Source organism: Aplidium turbinatum, chromosome 2, assembly GCF_918807975.1.
Source record: "Aplidium turbinatum chromosome 2, kaAplTurb1.1, whole genome shotgun sequence".
Classification (NCBI taxonomy): domain Eukaryota; kingdom Metazoa; phylum Chordata; class Ascidiacea; order Aplousobranchia; family Polyclinidae; genus Aplidium; species Aplidium turbinatum.
In genome coordinates, this window is record NC_137473.1 from 112194 (window position 1) to 132275 (window position 20082).

At 39.4% G+C, this 20082-nt stretch overlaps 1 protein-coding gene across 4 annotated transcripts in view; it reads right to left on the reverse strand.

Annotated features, from left to right (window-relative positions):
• LOC145785594 (uncharacterized) overlaps positions 1 to 20082 on the reverse strand; it is a 63960-nt gene that overhangs the window by 15625 nt on the left and 28253 nt on the right. For 3 of the 4 annotated variants that reach the window (XM_082597264.1, XM_082597272.1, XM_082597285.1), the window contains 17 exons: positions 19623 to 19721; positions 19075 to 19287; positions 18503 to 18601; positions 14646 to 14852; positions 13525 to 13626; positions 11546 to 11725; positions 10581 to 10679; positions 10095 to 10202; positions 9342 to 9539; positions 7497 to 7643; positions 6680 to 7014; positions 5971 to 6106; positions 2262 to 2423; positions 1866 to 2024; positions 1337 to 1521; positions 1065 to 1155; positions 765 to 840 (listed from right to left, as the gene is read on the reverse strand). In XM_082597264.1, the coding sequence (XP_082453390.1) occupies positions 765 to 840; positions 1065 to 1155; positions 1337 to 1521; positions 1866 to 2024; positions 2262 to 2423; positions 5971 to 6106; positions 6680 to 7014; positions 7497 to 7643; positions 9342 to 9539; positions 10095 to 10202; positions 10581 to 10679; positions 11546 to 11725; positions 13525 to 13626; positions 14646 to 14852; positions 18503 to 18601; positions 19075 to 19287; positions 19623 to 19721 (2596 nt within the window). The remainder of the gene's footprint in view (positions 1 to 764; positions 841 to 1064; positions 1156 to 1336; positions 1522 to 1865; positions 2025 to 2261; positions 2424 to 5970; positions 6107 to 6679; positions 7015 to 7496; positions 7644 to 9341; positions 9540 to 10094; positions 10203 to 10580; positions 10680 to 11545; positions 11726 to 13524; positions 13627 to 14645; positions 14853 to 18502; positions 18602 to 19074; positions 19288 to 19622; positions 19722 to 20082) is intronic. The other variant, XM_082597278.1, reaches the window with a different exon arrangement.

Here is a 20082-nt window from a genome sequence, read left to right on the forward strand (position 1 = left end):
AGATTTTTTGAATTTTTTTTTTAAATTATCGAGTACCGTAGCCTAATTATCATTGTCGTTTTTACATTGCTAAACGTTGAAATCGTGCAGAAAAAAATAGAAATAAAATGTTTGAACAATTAAATGAAAATTCGTCATGTCAGTTGAGTTGTTTTTATTTGTGACCATCTTATCAAGAACAATACACGTCAACATAGCAAAGGTAGAAGCGACAAAACGCGAACGTTAAAACGTGCTTGTCATGTCAGGAGAAAAAGGTAGAAGCGACAAAACGCGAACGTTAAAATGTGCTTGTGACCAAAGTAAGTTATTGAGTTGAAAGAAATTTGGCACGGTTAGGGTCTTATTTCAACGTTTAGCGACGTTAAAACGATGTAAAAGCGGCAATGATAATTAGGCTACAGTACCCGATAATTTTCAAAAAAAAAAAATTCAAAAAATTGCCGAATAGGGAACTCTCCGAAAAAGGCTCTCACCGAATAGGGAACTCACCAAATCGAACTCTCCGAATCGGACTCACCGAATAGTAGCAGACCCTATCATAAAGAGTAAATGTGGAACATTTGGCAACTGCACATGCTTGTCCCATGATGTATTTAGAATTTATGTTAGTTTCAGCTTCAGGATCTTCCTTTATTCATGTGGAAATGATTTTGTTGACCACACTTTCGTGGGCAAGTGAATCATATAATTGATGGTAGTGATCATCAGTGGACTGCTACTGAAAGCTATTTTGTGGTAACAATTTGAAAACAATTACTCACCCACAATCGCGGTGTCATTGGTCTCATAAACGTACACAGGTTGGTAGACGGCGGCAAGCCACATTGTGAAAGCCATCTGAATTGGTGGAAAAAAACGGCTTAAAACGTGTCATAAAATCCGCCACGATGTATAGAAAATGATTATTTAAAGCAAAACTTTGAAGCAATGCTAAGATTAGAAAATTTGATTTTTAAAGTATCAATTCGTGAAAATTTTATTTTATAAACTTTGATTTATTTTTACCTCAACAATCCTCCCTCATCACAAGCAATTCTATTCAACTATTACGTCACACTTACAATAAACATCAAGACAATAACACCAAACTTGATGAGGTCATTCAGCAGCCCCTCGATGATAATTGACCAAGGACCAAAAAGATAATGAAAACTGAAAAGCAAACAACAAAGTATTTATTCAATTTCCACATTAGACTTTTGCTGTTCAACTAAATTAAATTTGTAACCAAGTTTTTTTGATCTCGCAACCAGTGAAGCTTACACTTGTGGGGATTACCCTTCGTAAAGTGTTCACAATAAATACAAGGAAGGTATCACATCAGGTGGATTACCTTAAAAATTCAAGAAACTGAATAAACGAGCAAGTCATAGCAGCAGATAGGAACATGTTGCGGATGTAAATCATTTCCAGTCGCTCATTAAGCGCCATGACGTCAACATCGCTGTAAGGGAAAGCGAACGCGATGAGATGAACGCCAACAGCGATTGCACAGAGCACCAGAACAAACAATCGAATCTGAAAATCAATTATCGCATTACCAACCATGTAATTACAACTGACAACCGATTTAAGTTTAATAGATGACATGAATGAGCAATACAATGGTGTTGGTATAAGGAAATAGTACATCAGAGAATTTGTGGCCATATGCTGTGAAATATATTGTATCAGATGGGTGCAACCAGCTGTTCGTGGTAAAGTACAGCCAGCGAAGAAATATCGAGAATCCAGGAAGTCAAGATTTTAAGCAGCTCTCGAATCGATTCTTTGAGTGAGATTACAATCAATCAATGCTGGGAAGGTTGGGACATTGAGCAACCGAAATATAATTAACTAGAATTTCTAAACGAAAATTTGACCTGTGCTATGCCTGTACGTCGACCAGGGCTTGTGATTTCATGAACCAGCACTCCAGAGACCCACACCAGCAGCAACCATTCATTCCATTCCGGAACAAGGTCGCCTTGTTCGAATATAGGAGTGATCGGTATGGCAACAGTGATGACGAACAAACTAACCTGGATTCAAACCAAAAAACAACATGCTTAACAAGAACAGTTTTTTCAATGATACAGGAATTTCGTCAAATTTTCTAAAAATGATTTCTCTTAAACCTCACGATTTAAGTTTTACTCACCAACACTACAACGCACAACAAAATCTTCACCGCAGTGCAATTTTTATTTCGTATACAACAATAGAACATAAGTGAAGCGTTTTTACCCACTAAAACAGAATTTCAATGGAAGGCTTACCATGTAGAAGTGGCTGACTAGATAAACAATAAACTTTATGATTGGAATTTGATTGAGACGCCAGTGAAAAGGTAAAGCAAGAACAAGCCAAAGAGCAGGTATCAAAAGAATTGTGAAGAACAACATAACCAGTTTCCAATCAGACCATCCCAAACTGCCAACCTGAGATGAGAGTTGATGATTATGATTGCTATCAACCAGTAATGGTCAGTGGTTGACCATTGATGGTCAGCTGTTAACCGGTAATGGTCAGTTATTGACCAGTAATGGTTAGTTATTGACCAGCAATGGTCAGCAGTTAACCAGTAATTGTCAGCTTTTTACCAGTAATTGTCAGTTTTTGACCAGTAGTGGTCGGTGGTTGACCAGTAATAATCAGCTATTGACCTGTAATGGTCAGTTGTTGAACAGTGATGGTCAGTTGTTGACCAATGACCATTAATGGTCAGTTGTTGAACAGTGATGGTCAGTTGTTGACCATTAATGGTCAGCTGTTGACCAGTAATGTTGATCAGTCAGTGGTTGACCATTAATGGTCACTTGTTCACCAATAATGTTGATCAGTCAGTGGTTGACCAGTAATGGTCAGTTGTTGACCGGTAGTGGTCAGTTTTTGACCAGTAATGGTCAGCTGTTGACCAGTAATGGTCAGCTATTGACCAGTAATGGTCACTTGTTGACCAGTAGCGGTCAGTTGTTAACCATTAACGGTCAATGTTAACGAGCAACGGTCAGTTGTTAAACTGCAATCGTCAGCTGTTGACCAGTAATAGGGTGAAGTTTTAATCGGCTTTTTTTAAACTCAACTTTAGACCTGGTTTTAGGATACAACAATATATTCTAAGATCTCTGGTAAACAACTTTTAAAATTTTCGTCCAAACCCCACCCCCTCCCCCACATACACACCCCACCACACATGCCCCCTACACACACCCCACCATTCATACCCCCACACACACACCCCACCACACATGCTCCCACACACACCCAACCACACATACCCCCGTACACACCCCACCATACATACCCCACACACGCCCCACCACACATACCCCCACACACCCTACCACACACACCCCCTACACATACCCCACCACACATACTCCCACACACACCCCACCACACATACCCCACACACACCCCACCACACATACCCCCACACACACCCCACCATACATACCCCCCACACACACCCCACCACACATAGCCCCCACACACACCCCACCACACATACCCCCCACACACACCCCACCATACATAGCCCCCACACACACCCCACCACACATAGCCCCCACACACACCCCACCACACATAGCCCCCACACACGCCCCCACACACGCCCCACCACACATAGCCGCCACACACACCTATCCTGAAAATTATTTTTTTATAAAATTACCTAATATCGTATGGACAACACTTTTTGTTTAGGTATGTTCAAATTATTATTTGCATGTAAAGTTCAAATATTATTTGCTACTAAAACATGTTGAATGTGTTGCAAAGCTGCTGCAAATATTTTTCTGGTTTTAGTGTGATTGTAAAACACATAAAAATGATCATTTCGATTTGCGAATGATTGTGCGGCTGTGCGCATGCGTAAAACTTAAAAGCGTAACTTGCAAACAGTTTGTGTGCACTGACACTGTGCAGCTGGTTATATTTAAGCCAATGCAAATTGACCAAAACATATCTTCAAAAAATACTTTTCATGCAATAAAGTCGCAATCAACTTGTTTTGTTATAATAACTGATAAAACATCTTTGACTTCAGCGCAAAAAGTCACTTTGCAGTTTCGATTTAAGTCCCCCATTCTGAGATTCTCGGCTTAACCCCTTTTCATCTTGTCCATTTCATCTGCTGGTTTCAGTTTAATCTCGTAAATTGACTTGCCTTTCGTATGCTTCTGCTGTAACAACCAATTGAAAATCTCAGGCTAACAACTGCTGTTCAAGATGCTTCTCAGCAGCAAGTTGTAATGAATGGGTTAGTTAGGACGTAAGGGGGCTGGTGAGAAAAGTCTATCAAAAGGACGGAATTTTTACAAAATTATACCAGAGGTCTTAGAAAATGCCGTTTTATTCTAAAATCAGGGATAAAGTTGAAACTAAAATTATTCCCCTTCATACCAGTAATGGTAATGAAACATAAGAAAGCTAATATCACCAAATAGTTTGCCCCCTTCATACCAGTAATGGTAATGAAACATAAGAAAGCTACTATCACCAAATGGTTTGCCCCCTTCATACCAGTAATGGTAATGAAACATAAGAAAGCTACTATCACCAAATAGTTTGCCCCTTCATACCAGTAATGGTAATGAAACATAAGAAAGCTAATATCACTAAATGGTTTGCCCCGTTCATACCAGTAATGGCAATGAAACATATGTAAGAAAGCTACTATCACCAAATAGTTTGCCCCCTTCATACCAGTAATGGTAATGAAACATAAGAAAGCTACTATCACCAAATAGTTTGCCCCCTTCATACCAGTAATGGCAATGAAAAATAAGAAAGCTACTATCACCAAATGGTTTGCCCCATTCATACCAGTAATGGTAATGAAACATAAGAAAGCTACTATCACCAAATGGTTTGCCCCATTCATACCAGTAATGGTAATGAAACATAAGAAAGCTACTATCACCAAATAGTTTGCCCCTTCATACCAGTAATGGTAATGAAACATAAGAAAGCTAATATCACTAAATGGTTTGCCCCGTTCATACCAGTAATGGCAATGAAACATATGTAAGCTACTATCACCAAATGGTTTGCCTCCTTCATACCAGTAATGGTAATGAAACATAAGAAAGCTACTATCACCAAATAGTTTGCCCCCTTCATACCAGTAATGGCAATGAAACATAAGAAAGCTACTATCACCAAATGGTTTGCCCCGTTCATACCAGTAATGGTAATGAAACATGAGAAAGCTACTATCACCAAATAGTTTGCCCCCTTCATACCAGTAATGGCAATGAAACATATGTAAGAAAGCTAGTATCACCAAATAGTTTGCCCCCTTCATACCAGTAATGGCAATAAAACATATGTAAGAAAGCTACTATCACCAAATAGTTTGCCCCCTTCATACCAGTAATGGTAATGAAACATAAGAAAGCTACTATCACCAAATAGTTTGCCCCCTTCATACCAGTAATGGCAATGAAACATAAGAAAGCTACTATCACCAAATGGTTTGCCCCATTCATACCAGTAATGGTAATGAAACATAAGAAAGCTACTATCACCAAATAGTTTGCCCCCTTCATACCAGTAAGGGTTTTTGGTCATTTTAAAAAAAATGAAAAATAAATGAAATAATTGGACTTTGGGCCTTGCCAGTGCCATTGAAAACAAATTTTATTCAGTAATTTGTTTTGAAATGTCTTCTTGAATGTTCAGTTTACACATTTTAATGCTTAATTCCCGTTTGAAAATTTCATTTAGTAGGCCTTTAAGCTTTTAAAATCGACCTTGATTATTTGAGTAGCAGAATAGTAAATCTCCCTTGTTTCAGTTGAAATGAGCCCTTGTGTGTGGCGGAACTGGCAATTGAGTCATTCGGCAACTTTGATTCTTTGGAGCGTCTTTCAGCAATTACATTCAAAAATGACATCAACCGAGCTTATTGTACCGTTCTCTTGATTGGATAAGCCTTGAACTGAACGAGCCACCACTTTAGAACAAGCAATAACTCACCCAGATATCGGAAAGGTATTTCTGAACAGCAGGGTTTGATATCACCGTCTTCTGCTCACATTCTATCAATACGTCGAGAAATGGATTCGACTTTGGATCTGTGGCTTTCAAGATGTGATTGGCTCCGTTGGTGGAACTGGAAAACAAAATCTTAAATAAGATGATAACCAATGGCCGCATTTATCTCATAGCATGACGGATAGCGGCATAAAGGACGGTTCGTCATCGCTTCAATAAAATCCTCTGCACACAAATCTTCTCACCCCAAGCAAATATTTAAAACAATTTTGGAAGATGAAATGTTGGGGGTGAGCCATAGTCGGCAATCGTTGGGGTGAGCCATAGTCGGCAATCGTTGGGGTAAACCATAGTCGGCAATCGTTGGGGTGAGCCATAGTTGGCAATCGCTGGGGTGAACCATAGTCGGCAATCGTTGGGGTGAGCCATAGTCGCCAATCGTTGGGGTGAACCATACTCGGCAATCGTTGGGATGAGCCATAGTCGGCAATCGTTGGGGTGAGTCATAGTCGGCAATTGTTGGAGTGAGCCATAGTCGGCAATCGTTGGGGTGAGCCATAGTTGGCAATCGTTGGGGTGAGCCATAGTCGGCAATCGTTGGGGTGAGCCATAGTTGGCAATCGTTGGGGTGAGCCATAGTCGGCAATCGTCAAAGCTGGACCGACAAGTTATTGAAAACCAACGGAGTTACCTACAAATCTCCAAAAGTTCCACTGCAAGTTTTTCGCAATAAGCAGCACAATCTTGCATCCCCTTAGCTTGCTCCTTTTCGCGGTTGCTAAGAAGAATAAAAGCCCGAGAGAGCTTTGCAGCAACATCCAATGGAGCCGAAGAAGAGAGAACGAATTCTTCTAAAATCTCCATGCCTTTTGTTTCAAAAGCTTCTTTCGGGGAAATTTCATTCGATATTGTTTGGTTTGACATTATAGGAGAGATAGCAACCAGCATCAGATCAGATACAAAGGTTTTGTCTTCAATGAGTTTGTAGGTGTCGTGATCATGTTTCAGGAGGAAGCTGACTACATCCTACACAACAAGATTTTAGTGAATCAGGAAAAAATAAAATTTATATTTTTCGAATCGACAAACTGTTATCGCAAAATCAAATACAACAAGGTGAGTCCAGTTGATTTTCCTGCGTGTTTCATTCGGCCCGATATTTTCTGACGTCAAATCCTCCAAATATGGGAACAAATTGGACATCAAGCCTCTGAGTTAGTGAGAGTCATCTACTTAATATATCTGTAATAATGACGACAACTAGATAGATTACCAGACCCAACCAACTGATGACGTCGACTTACGTAATGGCGTGATGACGTCGCAAATTGGATAGATTACCAGACCCAACAAACTGATGACGTCGACTTACGTAATGGCGTGATGATGTCGCAAATTGGATAGATTACCGGACCCAACCAACTGGTGACGTCGACTTACGTAATGGCGTGATGACGTCGCAAATTGGATAGATTACCAGACCCAACCAACTGATGACGTCGACTCACGTAATGGCGTGATGACGTCGCAAATTGGATAGGGCTGCGCCTGTCATGTTTTGTTTCCTGCAATGTTGATGCTCCTGCATCCGTGAGAAGTCGAACCATGCCGAGTGATCCGGACTTTGCGGCAAGATGCAGAGGAGTCAATCCTTTCTAGAAATTTAACTGATCAAACTTTGGTTACAACCGCTCCTGAGTTTAAATTTAAGGAAAATTGCTCTAGAGATGTTTTCCTTGCAGCTCCAGTTCTGATGATCATACAATCAGGTTTAAAGTGATTGAGGAAACTTAATCCTTAGACCTCAACCCATTCCTCTTGACAGGGTTGAACAAACAATTGATCCACAGAAATTGTCAGCAATAACAATTTAATACAATTTGGGTAGAGAGGTAACTCTTTTAAACCATAAACAGACATAACTCAGCAACAACACTACATTTAACATTATAAAAACAAAAAACAAAAAGCGAACGTTTTCGGCTAGTCATATAGCCCTTTTCAAGCCTATAAGAAATACATTATTAAAAGAAATGCTAAAGAATCATATAGTATCACAGCAAAAATATGGTCAAAGCTAAACATTTGAGAAACTGCCTCGCTCACACAAAATGATAACTGAAAATTACACAGCACAACGGGTCAAGTATTTCAGAGGTAAGCCAGGATTAAGCTCTTCTTACCTTTTAGCAGTTTTTTGATTGAATTATCACGTCTTGTGTTTCTCGCATTCACTTTGTTTTGTGCCACTATCTCTTGTGCTTCTGTCTTTCTTGCGTAATCTGCCTGAGTCCTTGTCTGAACAATCAATTAATTTTACCTCTGAAATACTTGACCCGTTGTGCTGTGTAATTTTCAGTTATCATTTTGTGTGAGCGAGGCAGTTTCTCAAATGTTTAGCTTTGACCATATTTTTGCTGTGATACTATATGATTCTTTAGCATTTCTTTTAATAATGTATTTCTTATAGGCTTGAAAAGGGCTATATGACTAGCCGAAAACGTTCGCTTTTTGTTTTTTGTTTTTATAATGTTAAATGTAGTGTTGTTGCTGAGTTATGTCTGTTTATAACAATTTAAGATAATGATAATAATTTAAGGTTTTTAGATGAATTGTTGTTACATGGAATGTGGACAAGTGGAAATGAAGCAACGTTGTATCGTTTTGCTTCTTACCAAGTAACTGCCTTACCCACATATTAGCTCAGATTCCACATGCTGGTTTGGTTGGTTTAGAATCTTTATCCTCGGACTGACAAAGCCTTGATAGGTTATTCCTGGTAGATTCGCATAATCGTAGAGGCTCTTGACGCAGGGCCCGGTCACCGAGATTGACAGTGTGTAGTTTTCGATTGTTGAAGTATTGTTACGGAGAATTATTCCATCCACTAGATACCACTGAATGGAGAGCAGTCCTGAAATGTGTTGCTCAAGCGCACATCCCGAGAGTCGAACCAACGCCGCGTGATCTTGCGTCGGGCGCTTCACCTGACAATTGACCTGACAATCGATCGCACAAAGGCACAAACAACAAACCGTTTAACTATTTTTGTTAAAATAATTCTCATTTCGATTGTGATTCTATTGAACTCATTGCTTCGACTCTCGGGGTGTGCGCTTGAGCAACGCACGTTAAGGACTGCTCTCCACTCAGCGGCATCTAATGGATGGAATAGCTTCCCGGCAACAAGATTTCAACAATCGGAAACTTCACTCTGTCAATCTCGGTAACCGGGCCTGCATCAGTGATTCAAAGCCTCTACAAGTATGCGAAACTGCCAGGATTAAGCTCTGCAAGAAGCTTTCCCAGTCCAAGGATAAAAATTCAATCAATCGCTATTCAAGTTGACCTACTATGTCACGTGACTCGATAATAGCTCCCTGTCCAAACAACAACGACGCCATGTCCAGATGTCCGTACGCTGCTGCATAATGCAAACACGTGAAGCCTCGTGCGTCTGCACACTTCAATTGTGCAATGGACTTGCTAAGAAGCAAACCCACCACCGCAACGAAGCCACTTTTCGCAGCAAGATGAAGTGGTGTCAGTTTCTAGGACATAAAACTATGCGTCATTATCTTCTGCAAATCGATAGTAACCTTGGCAACTAACATGAGTCCCGACAACCACTTTATCTGGCCCAGATTTGGTAAGGATCTGGTCAGATCCGTACCCGGTCTTGTAAAGATCTGGACCAGATAAAGTGGCTGTCTTGAAAGGCTACGCTGAGTATGATATTCGATTGATAAGATTATAAACTTCGCACTTTTTTATCAAGGCGTCATGCTGGATAATGATCTTTACTGCATTTCTGATGATCGATTTCGGTTGGCAAGTACAATGCCGATAACCCTGCTTATGCCGCAAAAATGTTGAGTTCCTCGTCCCAGGGTAAAGTCCCTGAGTTTTATTTTGGCGTAAGCAAGATTGTAGTCTAACCTTAGTACGTATTTCACACAACTTAATTTTAAAGATGCATGTACAATGCAGTGAGATCACCATGCATGTACAATGCAGTGAGATCACCAGAGTCCATAGCTTTTGCATGTAGCTTGTAGCACAAATTTTCTTTGAAGAAACATTTCGGTTAATCAGTCCAAACTTACATGCACGGCTGTTGAAGCGTCGACGCTCACTCCCGGATAATTGAGTATCATCCGCACCAAATTGACGTGGCCGCACTGCGATGCTAAATGCAACGGAGTGAAGCCAAACTGGAAGTTAATTCAAACGTTCAATAAAACTTGTTATACTCAAACGTTAAAATATAAAAACAAATTACAGCAAATCAAATGTTAAAAATGAATGTTAGAAGTTCTTTTCTCTAGATTTCAAGTGAAGTTATCAATATACGTCACTACAACTTCATTGACCCTTAACGCCAGACATCAAAACGTTGTTACCTTGCCAGAAGTTATTGCGATACTGTTTTGGATAGGACACTTTTGCAAGTGTTTAAGTCACAAAGGCATTTGAAAGCTCTTTGAACACTTCCGCAAGGATCGAAATAATGTGAAATGAAAGATATGGTTCTCTACACTATAACTTGAGGCAAGAACCAGGACTTGCGTGAAGAACACGTGAATACTCACATCTTTATCAACACCTTTTAAACCATCAATTTTAACTCCAGGCGGTTGGCTGGGTTCGGCAGCTCGTATTCTGTGCAACATTTCACGGGCAAAGTGTTCCTGAAACGGATGTGTAAATGTTTGCTTTAAAATATTGCCACCACAACATGACATTGAAGACAAATGTTGCACAGTTAGCGGCAACAGCTGCTGGCAGTTAAAGGCAACATAGCACCATGGATACATCTGTAGAACAACACCATGGATACTTTTATGGAACAACACCATGGATACATCTGTAGAACAACCCCATGGATACATCTGTAGAACAACACCATGGATATATCTGTAGAGCAACACCATGGATATATCTGTAGAACAACACCATGGATACATCTGTAGAACAACACCTTGGATACATCTGTAGAACAATACCAGGGATACATCTGAAGAACAACACCATGGATACATCTGAAGAACAACACCATGAATACATCTGTAGAACAACACCATGGATACATCTGCAGAACAACACTATGGATACATCTGCAGAACAACACCATGAATACATCTGTAGAACAACACCATGGATAAATCTGTAGAACAACACCATGGATACATATGTAAAACAACACCATGGATACATCTGCAGAACAACACCATGGATAAATTTGTAGAACAACACCATGGATACATCTGTAGAACACCATAGATACATCTGTAGAACAACACCATGGATACTTTTGTAGAACAACACCATGGATACTTTTTTAGAACAACACCATGGATACATTTGTAGAACAACACCATGGATACATTTGTAGAACAACACCATGGATACATTTGTAGAACAACACCATGGATACATTTGTAGAACAACACCATGAATAGTTTTGTAGAACAACACCATGGATACATTTGTAGAACAAAACCATAGATACATTTGTAGAATAACACCATGAAAACTTTTTTAGAACAACACGTACGTTGCCAGACTGTGCTGCGATGTGTAGGACGTTGAATCCACACTTTCTGCTCACTGTTTGCCACAATTTAGACAATGGAAGACCAGTTTTATATTCGATTGCCTTTGTATTGCTTGTTATCACTTCTATCATATTTGAATGACCGTGCTTGGCGCTAAGATGAAGCGCATTCAATCCCTCCTACACAATCAATAAAACTGTCATGACTAATCCAAAAAGTATCTTGTTGTAGTTGTAATATTTATGTTGAGTAGAAAACGGTGAGGTGAGAACGAAAAGCACTTCAGTCATTTTGAAAAAAATAAACTCACAGCTCTGTAAGCAATTATACCATGGACTTTAAATACGCTGGCAAGATATTTACACCAAAAAAAGTTTCTTTGGAAAGTCAGATACCAATTTTATGAATCTTGGCAATGTGTTTGAAGTTCATCGTATAATGTTTATAGAGCTCTGAATTTATTTTATTCAAATCTGGATGAATTACTTTTCGCTTTCGCCTCTTCAATATACTTGAACATTTCTTGACAGCAAACATGTTAAAATTTATGCTTCTTTACACTGATTTAAAAAGTGTCTTGTTATAGTTGTAATGTTTACGTCAGATTGTAAAATGTGCTTGGATATTTCTTCATAGAAATTGTACGAGTTGCAATGAAACATCGTGCACTGTCCACCAGGCTGTGCAAACGAATTCAACATGTAAATATATTTCTTGTAATGCATGGACCAATTTAATGACGTGAGACGTTTTGCGTCTCACGGAAAGTTACAATGTCCACACTTCACAAAACGATTTGAGTAATAATCAGTGACGATCGGTGAGGGAAAGCAAGGAAAGCAGTGCTTACCTGAGAGAAAACTATGCAAAGTAGGTTATAATGATTGAATTCTAGGTTTAACTTCTTATTATTTTTATCATGTCTATTTTAACTTGAAAATTACTGTATTCGTGACTAGAATTACTCGTAACGCTTGTGAGTAGTCTAAATCCTCACCAAACCGCATGTCTTGCCTATAAATGCCAATTAACGCAAACGCTTCTGTCAGAAACAATCACTGAGGCTCTAGGTAAGCAACTATCAAACTTGCTTACCCAGATTCAAAAATGTCAAAAAACGCCTTCGTTTTATCCAATCATCACTCGTTTTGCAAAACGTCACCAGCTGCTTAGCCAATCAGATGTGTTATGGTGAGACCAGGTGAGTCTTGCTTTCCCAGTGACGTCAATGCGTACATTCGCTAGAGCGGCTAGACTAACTCGTCAGAATGGTGCTCGTCACGGTACACAGCACAAACATCATAATGCCGAAATAATTGTTGCTGTTTTTTGATGTCTCCTCGCCATGTACTGTACTTTAGCCTACTAACTTTCATAGTCATGCCTTTGCCCTTTTTACAGCGTTGATATAACGTTACTTCGCCAATGAACGTTCAGGTGCGGCTGCAATATTTAGTTTGTTAAGCTTCTATACTCAGGAGGCAAACTTATCCAGCTTTTTGTACAAATTGCTTGCGGTTGTAATGTTTAGACCTAAGTGTTAGTTTTTGTAGTGTAGGCCCAACTGAATATCTGAGAATGAATGAACATTCATGACGAATTAAATATTTAGACAACTATTATTCCATGTTTAACACTGGATTTTGGTCCTGCAATGTTAAAATTAAGATTGTTCATGACTTCTAAACATTAAATGGATGTATGATCACGACATAGGCGAAGCACAATTTGACAGATTTTTATGTTTGATTTGTTTTGAAAATGCTCTCAGAGCGCACCAAATTGGAAGTGTTTTTCAAAAATTTCTGGGGGAGGCCCCCCAGACCCCCCGCTGGAGGTGTTGCCTTCGGCAACACGCCTTCGGGCTTCGCCCGACGGTTACGCCCTTCGTGCCTAGGCCTACTACCTTGCTGCAGCATATTTACAAGTTGCTTTCCCAACGGTTTAAGCCACCGAACGTCACTGGTAATAATCGTACCGAGTCTTCTTCAGTTAAACTTGCTCCATTTAAAATAAGTTCCCTCACTACTTCGGAATGTCCTCTGCTGGCGGCTAGATGGAGGGCTGTTGAGTTGGAAGACTGTCATAACAAAACAGAAATAAGTTACGTGTTCAGATGAACATTGGATGCACACTCAGTCAAGCGCATGCCGAGCACATCAGCAAGTACTCGCAAGAGTCATCTATTCAACACGAAAAGTGAAGTTAGTTCCATATGATTGTCGGCATAGTTGTGAGACTGTCCAGTGATTCTCAAACTGTGCGTCGCAACGCACAGGTGCGTCTCTTGTAATTCAAAAGGCATCGCAGGTTGTTGATCAATGCTCGATTTAGAGATGCAAGCGCTAGTTGGCTTTTTATTAGCACACAGTTTTGTCAGGACTGTGATTACAAAATTACGAATGTTTGATCCTGTACGCCAACCTATAGCTCATAACTAGGGCCGGCAAAAGTCGATAAAGTAAAAAAAAATTCTTTTAGGTCAAAATAAAAATGGCCCTACTCATAACATAATTTTGTCAACGTCATCAAGTGCGTCACGCCGCTCACGCGTTAGAAATTGTCACGAAATTCTTCCAAGTGTGTCGCTTCGAATCTTATTAGGAAACGCTTATTTTTGTTAGGAGATGCGACATGCCAAAATTTTCGATAAAATTTTTGTTTGGGTGCGCGACTGCTTCGAGGGCACCAGAAGGGGTTCACCAAGATAAAAACATTGAGAATCACTGTTATAGATCCACAACAATCTATCTGTTGGACACACCTTGTATAAAGCTACACTACACATTCTGGATACACACCTTGTATAAAGCTACACTACACATTCTGGATACACGCCATGAATTTAACTACAGTACACGCGTTTTGGATACATGGATTGTATCTCTCCACATATTGCACAGGTTTGATACACGCCTTGCACACAGTGATGTCGGATACACGTCATTACAAGTAAGTTGAAACGATAATTTGCAATACACATGCTAACAACTATATGAAAGTATGCAATAAGCATGTACTTCTATTATGCAATAAGCATGTACTTCTACTGTAGAATATAGCAATTTTGCATAGAAACTGAGTGAAAAGAATCCTTACCATATTCGTTGCTGTCAGTACGCTTTCCTTGTTCGACTTGATCAACTCTCGTATCACAGCAACGCTTCCTTTTGATGCAGCGATGTGGGCGCACGTCGCACCATTCTTGTTTACTTTTGTTACTAGATCGCTCCGGTGAGCTAGAAACATTTTGACAACATCCGAATGGTCGTTCTCCGCGCCGAGATGCAACGGCGTTTGGCCATGCTGTGACGTCAAAAACAATCTTCCGATGAAAATAATAGCCACCAAGAACTTGTTTTTAAAGTAAAGGTTGGACGTTCTTGGCTTACGCCGATTGAGTACTGTATTGGAGGCACCTTGCTATGCATTGAGACCGGAAGGTCGAAACGGTGTACACTGGCAGGGTTGTCAGACAGCTTTTGAGAAAAAGAGCCAAACAATGTCAAAAAAAGGGCCAAACTGGGTAAAAAAGAGCCAAATTGTTCAATACTGTTAATAACGTTGCTAATAAAACATAATAACGTTAACAACGTCAATAACGTTACAACATTGCAACAACACAGTCTACATTCTACAAGAACAATTCCAAATCTTCATCTTCTACAGTGCTTCCACTCGAATCTTTGGCATTGGCATAAACATTGTCAGCTAAACACTGTCTAAAAAATCATAATAACACTTTTCAGTCTCAATTTCCGAAAGACATTTATTTAAATAGCTAGTTTGATAGTAGGTGCCAACTGCTTCCAAAAAGAGCGAAATATTGAAAACAAAGGGCCAAAGGGCCAAAAAATTTTGGGGGGATAACTACCTCTAAAAAGGGCCAAATTTCACAAATTTGGCCCCAAAAGGGCCTATCTGGCAAGCCTGTACACTGGCAGTTATGGATTGTGTGCACTGTCTGCAGTCTTGGCTTACGCCGATTGAGCACATACATATAAGTGGTACATGCATATCAGCAATATATGTACATAAGTGGTACATGTACATAAGTGGTACATGTATATAAGTAGTACATGCACATTAGGGTGGAGTAAAAAAAACTTTTTATAAAATTTTTATTAGCTTGGGGTTGGAAAACTTGCCAATTACTACTAAGACTAATTGTGCGAAATTAGAATGTAATTTGACGAGAGCTTGATCTGCCACCAGCCACTTGAAAATTTACCATTGGGCCATTCCGTGTCATTTCACACAGTCAAGAAATTCAACCTCTTCAATTTTTCTTAAATTTTACACAACTTTTCACTATCCTATATGATGAACACCTGCAAAATTCGAGTGAAATTTATTGAGAAACACGAGAGTTATAAAGCATTTAGTTTGGTGGGATCTGCCGAGGGGGCACAATTTTTTTTTATTTTTGGCCATGTTTGAGGTCCTATTACTGCTTAAGTAAATTAGGTAAGTACCCAATTTTTTTACAGGTGATAGTACTGCAGACAAGTATTGAAAACACAACACCGTTCACATTGTCACTCTAAAAGGTCAAAGGTCAAAGACATCCAAATGTGGCCGTTTCCAGCTATCGGCTAAAAATTTCCAAAATTTTAAAACCTTGCCAAGACCCTATTTTTGATTGGTTTTGGCTGACATTTAGTAGAAATGTTATTCACAGGATTCTCTATGAACTGAGAAAATTTCAGTACAAAATATTAAAAGGGTTAGGAGGTATTTAATGTGAAACATGGGTCGAAATGACAAAAAGCAAAAAAGGGGTCCTTTTAATATCTCGGTTACCCATGACCCCAGTGAAAATTTACACTGAAATTTTATAGAGAATCCTGTAAACAACATTTCTACTAAATTTCAGCCAAAACCAATCAAAAAGTAGGGTCTTGGCAAGGTTTTAAAATTTTGGAAAATTTTAACAGAGAGCTGGAAACGGCCACATTGGGATGTCTATGACCTTTGACCTTCTAAAGTGACAATATGAAAGATGTTATTTTTTCAATATTTGGCAGAAGTACTATCACCTGTAAAAAAATAGGTTCTTACCTAATTTACTTAAGCAGTAATAGGACCTCAAACATGGCCAAAAATAAAAAAATTGTGCCCCCTCGGCAGATCCCACCAAACTAAATGCTTTATAACTCTCGTGTTTCTCAATAAATTTCACTCAAATTTTGCAGGTGTTCATCATATAAAATAATGAAAAGGTGTGTAAAATTTAAAAAAAATTGAAGAGGTTCAATTTCTTGACTCTGTGAATTGACACGGAATGGCCCAATAGTAAATTTTCAAGTGGCTGGTGGCAGATCAAGCTCTCGTCAGATTACATTCTAATTTTGCGCAAGTAGTCTTAGTAGTAATTGGCAAGTTTTCCAACCCCGAGCTAATAAAAATTTTATAAAAAAGTTTTTTCACTCCACCCTAATGCACATCAGTGGTACATGCATACAAGTGGTACATGCATGTATAGGTGGTACATGCACATAAGTGGAAAATGCATATAAGTGGCACATGCATATAAGTGGTACATGCATAAAAGTGGTACTTGCATGTAGGTGGTTAATGCATATAAGTGGCACATGTACATAAGTGGTACTGACATGTACCACCTACATGCAAGTACCACTTATATGCATGTACCACGTATATGCATGTACCACTTATATGCATCTTGGCCACCTAAAGATACGGCCTGATTTGTCACATTTTGCAGAAATTTCCAGGTTTTTCTCACTTTGGGCGAACGGTTGAATAAATTTTTCTAAAAAATAGATTTTTACGCTTTCTTTACTCTTTTCCCCAGATGACACAATAGATTTTAACATCTTCACATGTTAAAAAACAAAAAAAAATTGATTTCGAAGATTTTAGTCAGACTGTTAATTTTCAATAACAGTCTGATTTTGCGTTTTTCAACTTAGTTTTTCTCATTTGCTACTGCTTCCCCACGGCAAGAAAAAAGTTTTATGTCATTAGGAAACCGCAAAAAGTAAAAACATCTCAAAAAATTTCAGTCAAGCACTAGCAGTAGCTGTAATCAAAATCTGCAAAATGTGACAAATCAGGCCGCATCTCCAGGTGGCCATGTATGCATGTACCATTTATATACATATACCACCTACATGCATATACCACTTATATGCATGTACCACTTATGTGCATGTACCGCTTATATGTATGTACCACTTATATGCATGTACCACTAATGTGCATGTACCACTTATGTGCATGCTTTATGTACATGCACCACCTACATGCATGTACCACTTATATGCATGTACCATTTATATGCATGTACCACTTATATGCATGTACCACTTATGTGCATGTAGCATTTATATGCATGTACCACTTATATACATGTACCACTTATATGCATGTACCACTTATATGCATAAATTTCTGATATGCATGTACCACTTATATGTATGTACCACTTATGTACATCTACCAGTTAATGGTGGGTTGGTTGGTTTTGAATCTTTATCCTTCGGACTGACAAAGCCTTGATAGGTTATTCCAGCATTCCTGGTAGTTTTGCATAGTTATAGAGTCTTTTGACGCAGCGCCGGTCACCGAGATTGACAGAGTGAACTTTGCGATTGTTGAAATCTTGTTGCCGGGGAATTAATCTCTCCATTAAGTGCTGCTGAATGGAGAGCAGTCCTTTGAATGCGTTGCTCAAGCGCACACTACGAGAGCCGAACCAGCGCCGCTTGATCTTGAAGCTTCTCGTTCACGAATTCACGCGCTAAACAATTGAGCTATCGGGGCGGACCAGTGACCACTTATGTTCATGTGCCACTTATGTTCATACGCCACTTATGTTCATGCGCCACTTATGTTCATGCGCCACTTATGTTCATGTTCATGAACTTATGTTCATGTGCTAACTTATGTTCATGAACTTACTGTTCATGAACTTATGTTCATGTGCTTACATTATCTACGGCTTCCACATCAGCTCCAGCCTGAAGCAACGTTTCGCAGACTTCAATCATTCCATCTTCAGCAGCTTTGTGAAGAGGTGTTTTCTTATCCTGAGTATAAGATATTCATTCTCTTTACACTGCATCGCGCTATTTACTAATTGTTCTTGTGACGGAATAATGATTACTTGTGAGAATCTTACCCCAGATTGAAAAACTCTGTTTTGAAGCTCAAGCTCAGTAGTTTCGTGTGTTTGTAGAGGCTTTGAATCACTGACGCAGGGCCGGTCATCGATTTTGACACAGTGAAGTTTCCGATTGTTGAAATGCTGTTGTCTGTGAATTATTTCATCCGCTACGTGCCGCTGAATGGAGAGCAGTTCTTGAAATGCGTTGCTCAAGCGCACACGCCGAGAGTCGAACCAGCGCCGCTTGATCTTGGAGTTTCTTCTTTTACAAAGTCGAAAGCTCAACCAACAGTCGAAAGCTCAACCATCGAGAGGATTGTTCGCTGTCAAGCTATAAATGAGGTAATGACGTGATAACGTGATGATGGTGATGACTTTAGGATAGTAACAACTCACCAAGCTCAACGCGTCAACAGTAGCCGCTTGTTCCGATGACGTTGTGTTGATTAATAGCTTCACCAGGTTGTTGAATCCTTTTTGAGAAGCAAGATGAAGAGGGGTCAATCCAAGCTTTGTTTTGGCATTTACAAATGCTTTCTTGCGTAACAGCATGTCCGCTATGACCTCATAGCCATTTTCGGCTGCGACATGAAGGGCGGCTTTTCCATTCTGAATATTTTTAGATTTTAGTCAACACAATAAGTTGTTGTTGTTATGTTGCTGTTGTTGGGTTGTTGTTGTTGTTAGGTTGTTGTTGCTAGATGGCTGTTGCTATGTAGCTTTTGCTAGGTTGCTGCCACGTAAATCATTTGATTTTGAAGCCAATAACTTCCATTTGCACAAACAAAGGCTGATTTGATTACAGCAGTTTTATGGACAAAGATTAGCTTTTGATTAAATTTATCAACACTGGTCGAGTGGTCGTAAGCTAAGAAACTTTTACTTTATTTAGGCGAAATGTTCAAGAAAGTCGTAAATAATTAACATCAAGTAAACATTCGAACCTCATCGAAGACGTCCACCCTTGCGTTGTACTGTAACAGGATGTCGACTGAAGCCTGGTGACCTTCATCGCTAGCAAATAGCAAAGGTGACCAACCGTTCTGAAACAACATCATTATGACATCATTATGAATGACAAAGCATTGCACTGTCCATGAGACGTAACAATACAACAACCCAAAGGAACTATCTTAAAATTAAGTGGAACAGTTTTGATAGCCAAGACCTATATAAGAACAATGCGTTCAAGTCGTCTGCATTGACTTTTCGGTCGTATTAGGAAAATGTTTTCGTAAAGGATTATAAACGCTTTTATTATCGAAGATAAATTGTATTTAAAAAAGTATTCTCTGCATCCAGCCCAGCTGCTGGATTCTGGTAAGTTTCAGTTTGATTCCCGGTTGGTCCAGACCATGGGATTGATTAGTGACTTGGCTAGTGATTGAGTGGTTCCACCTATCT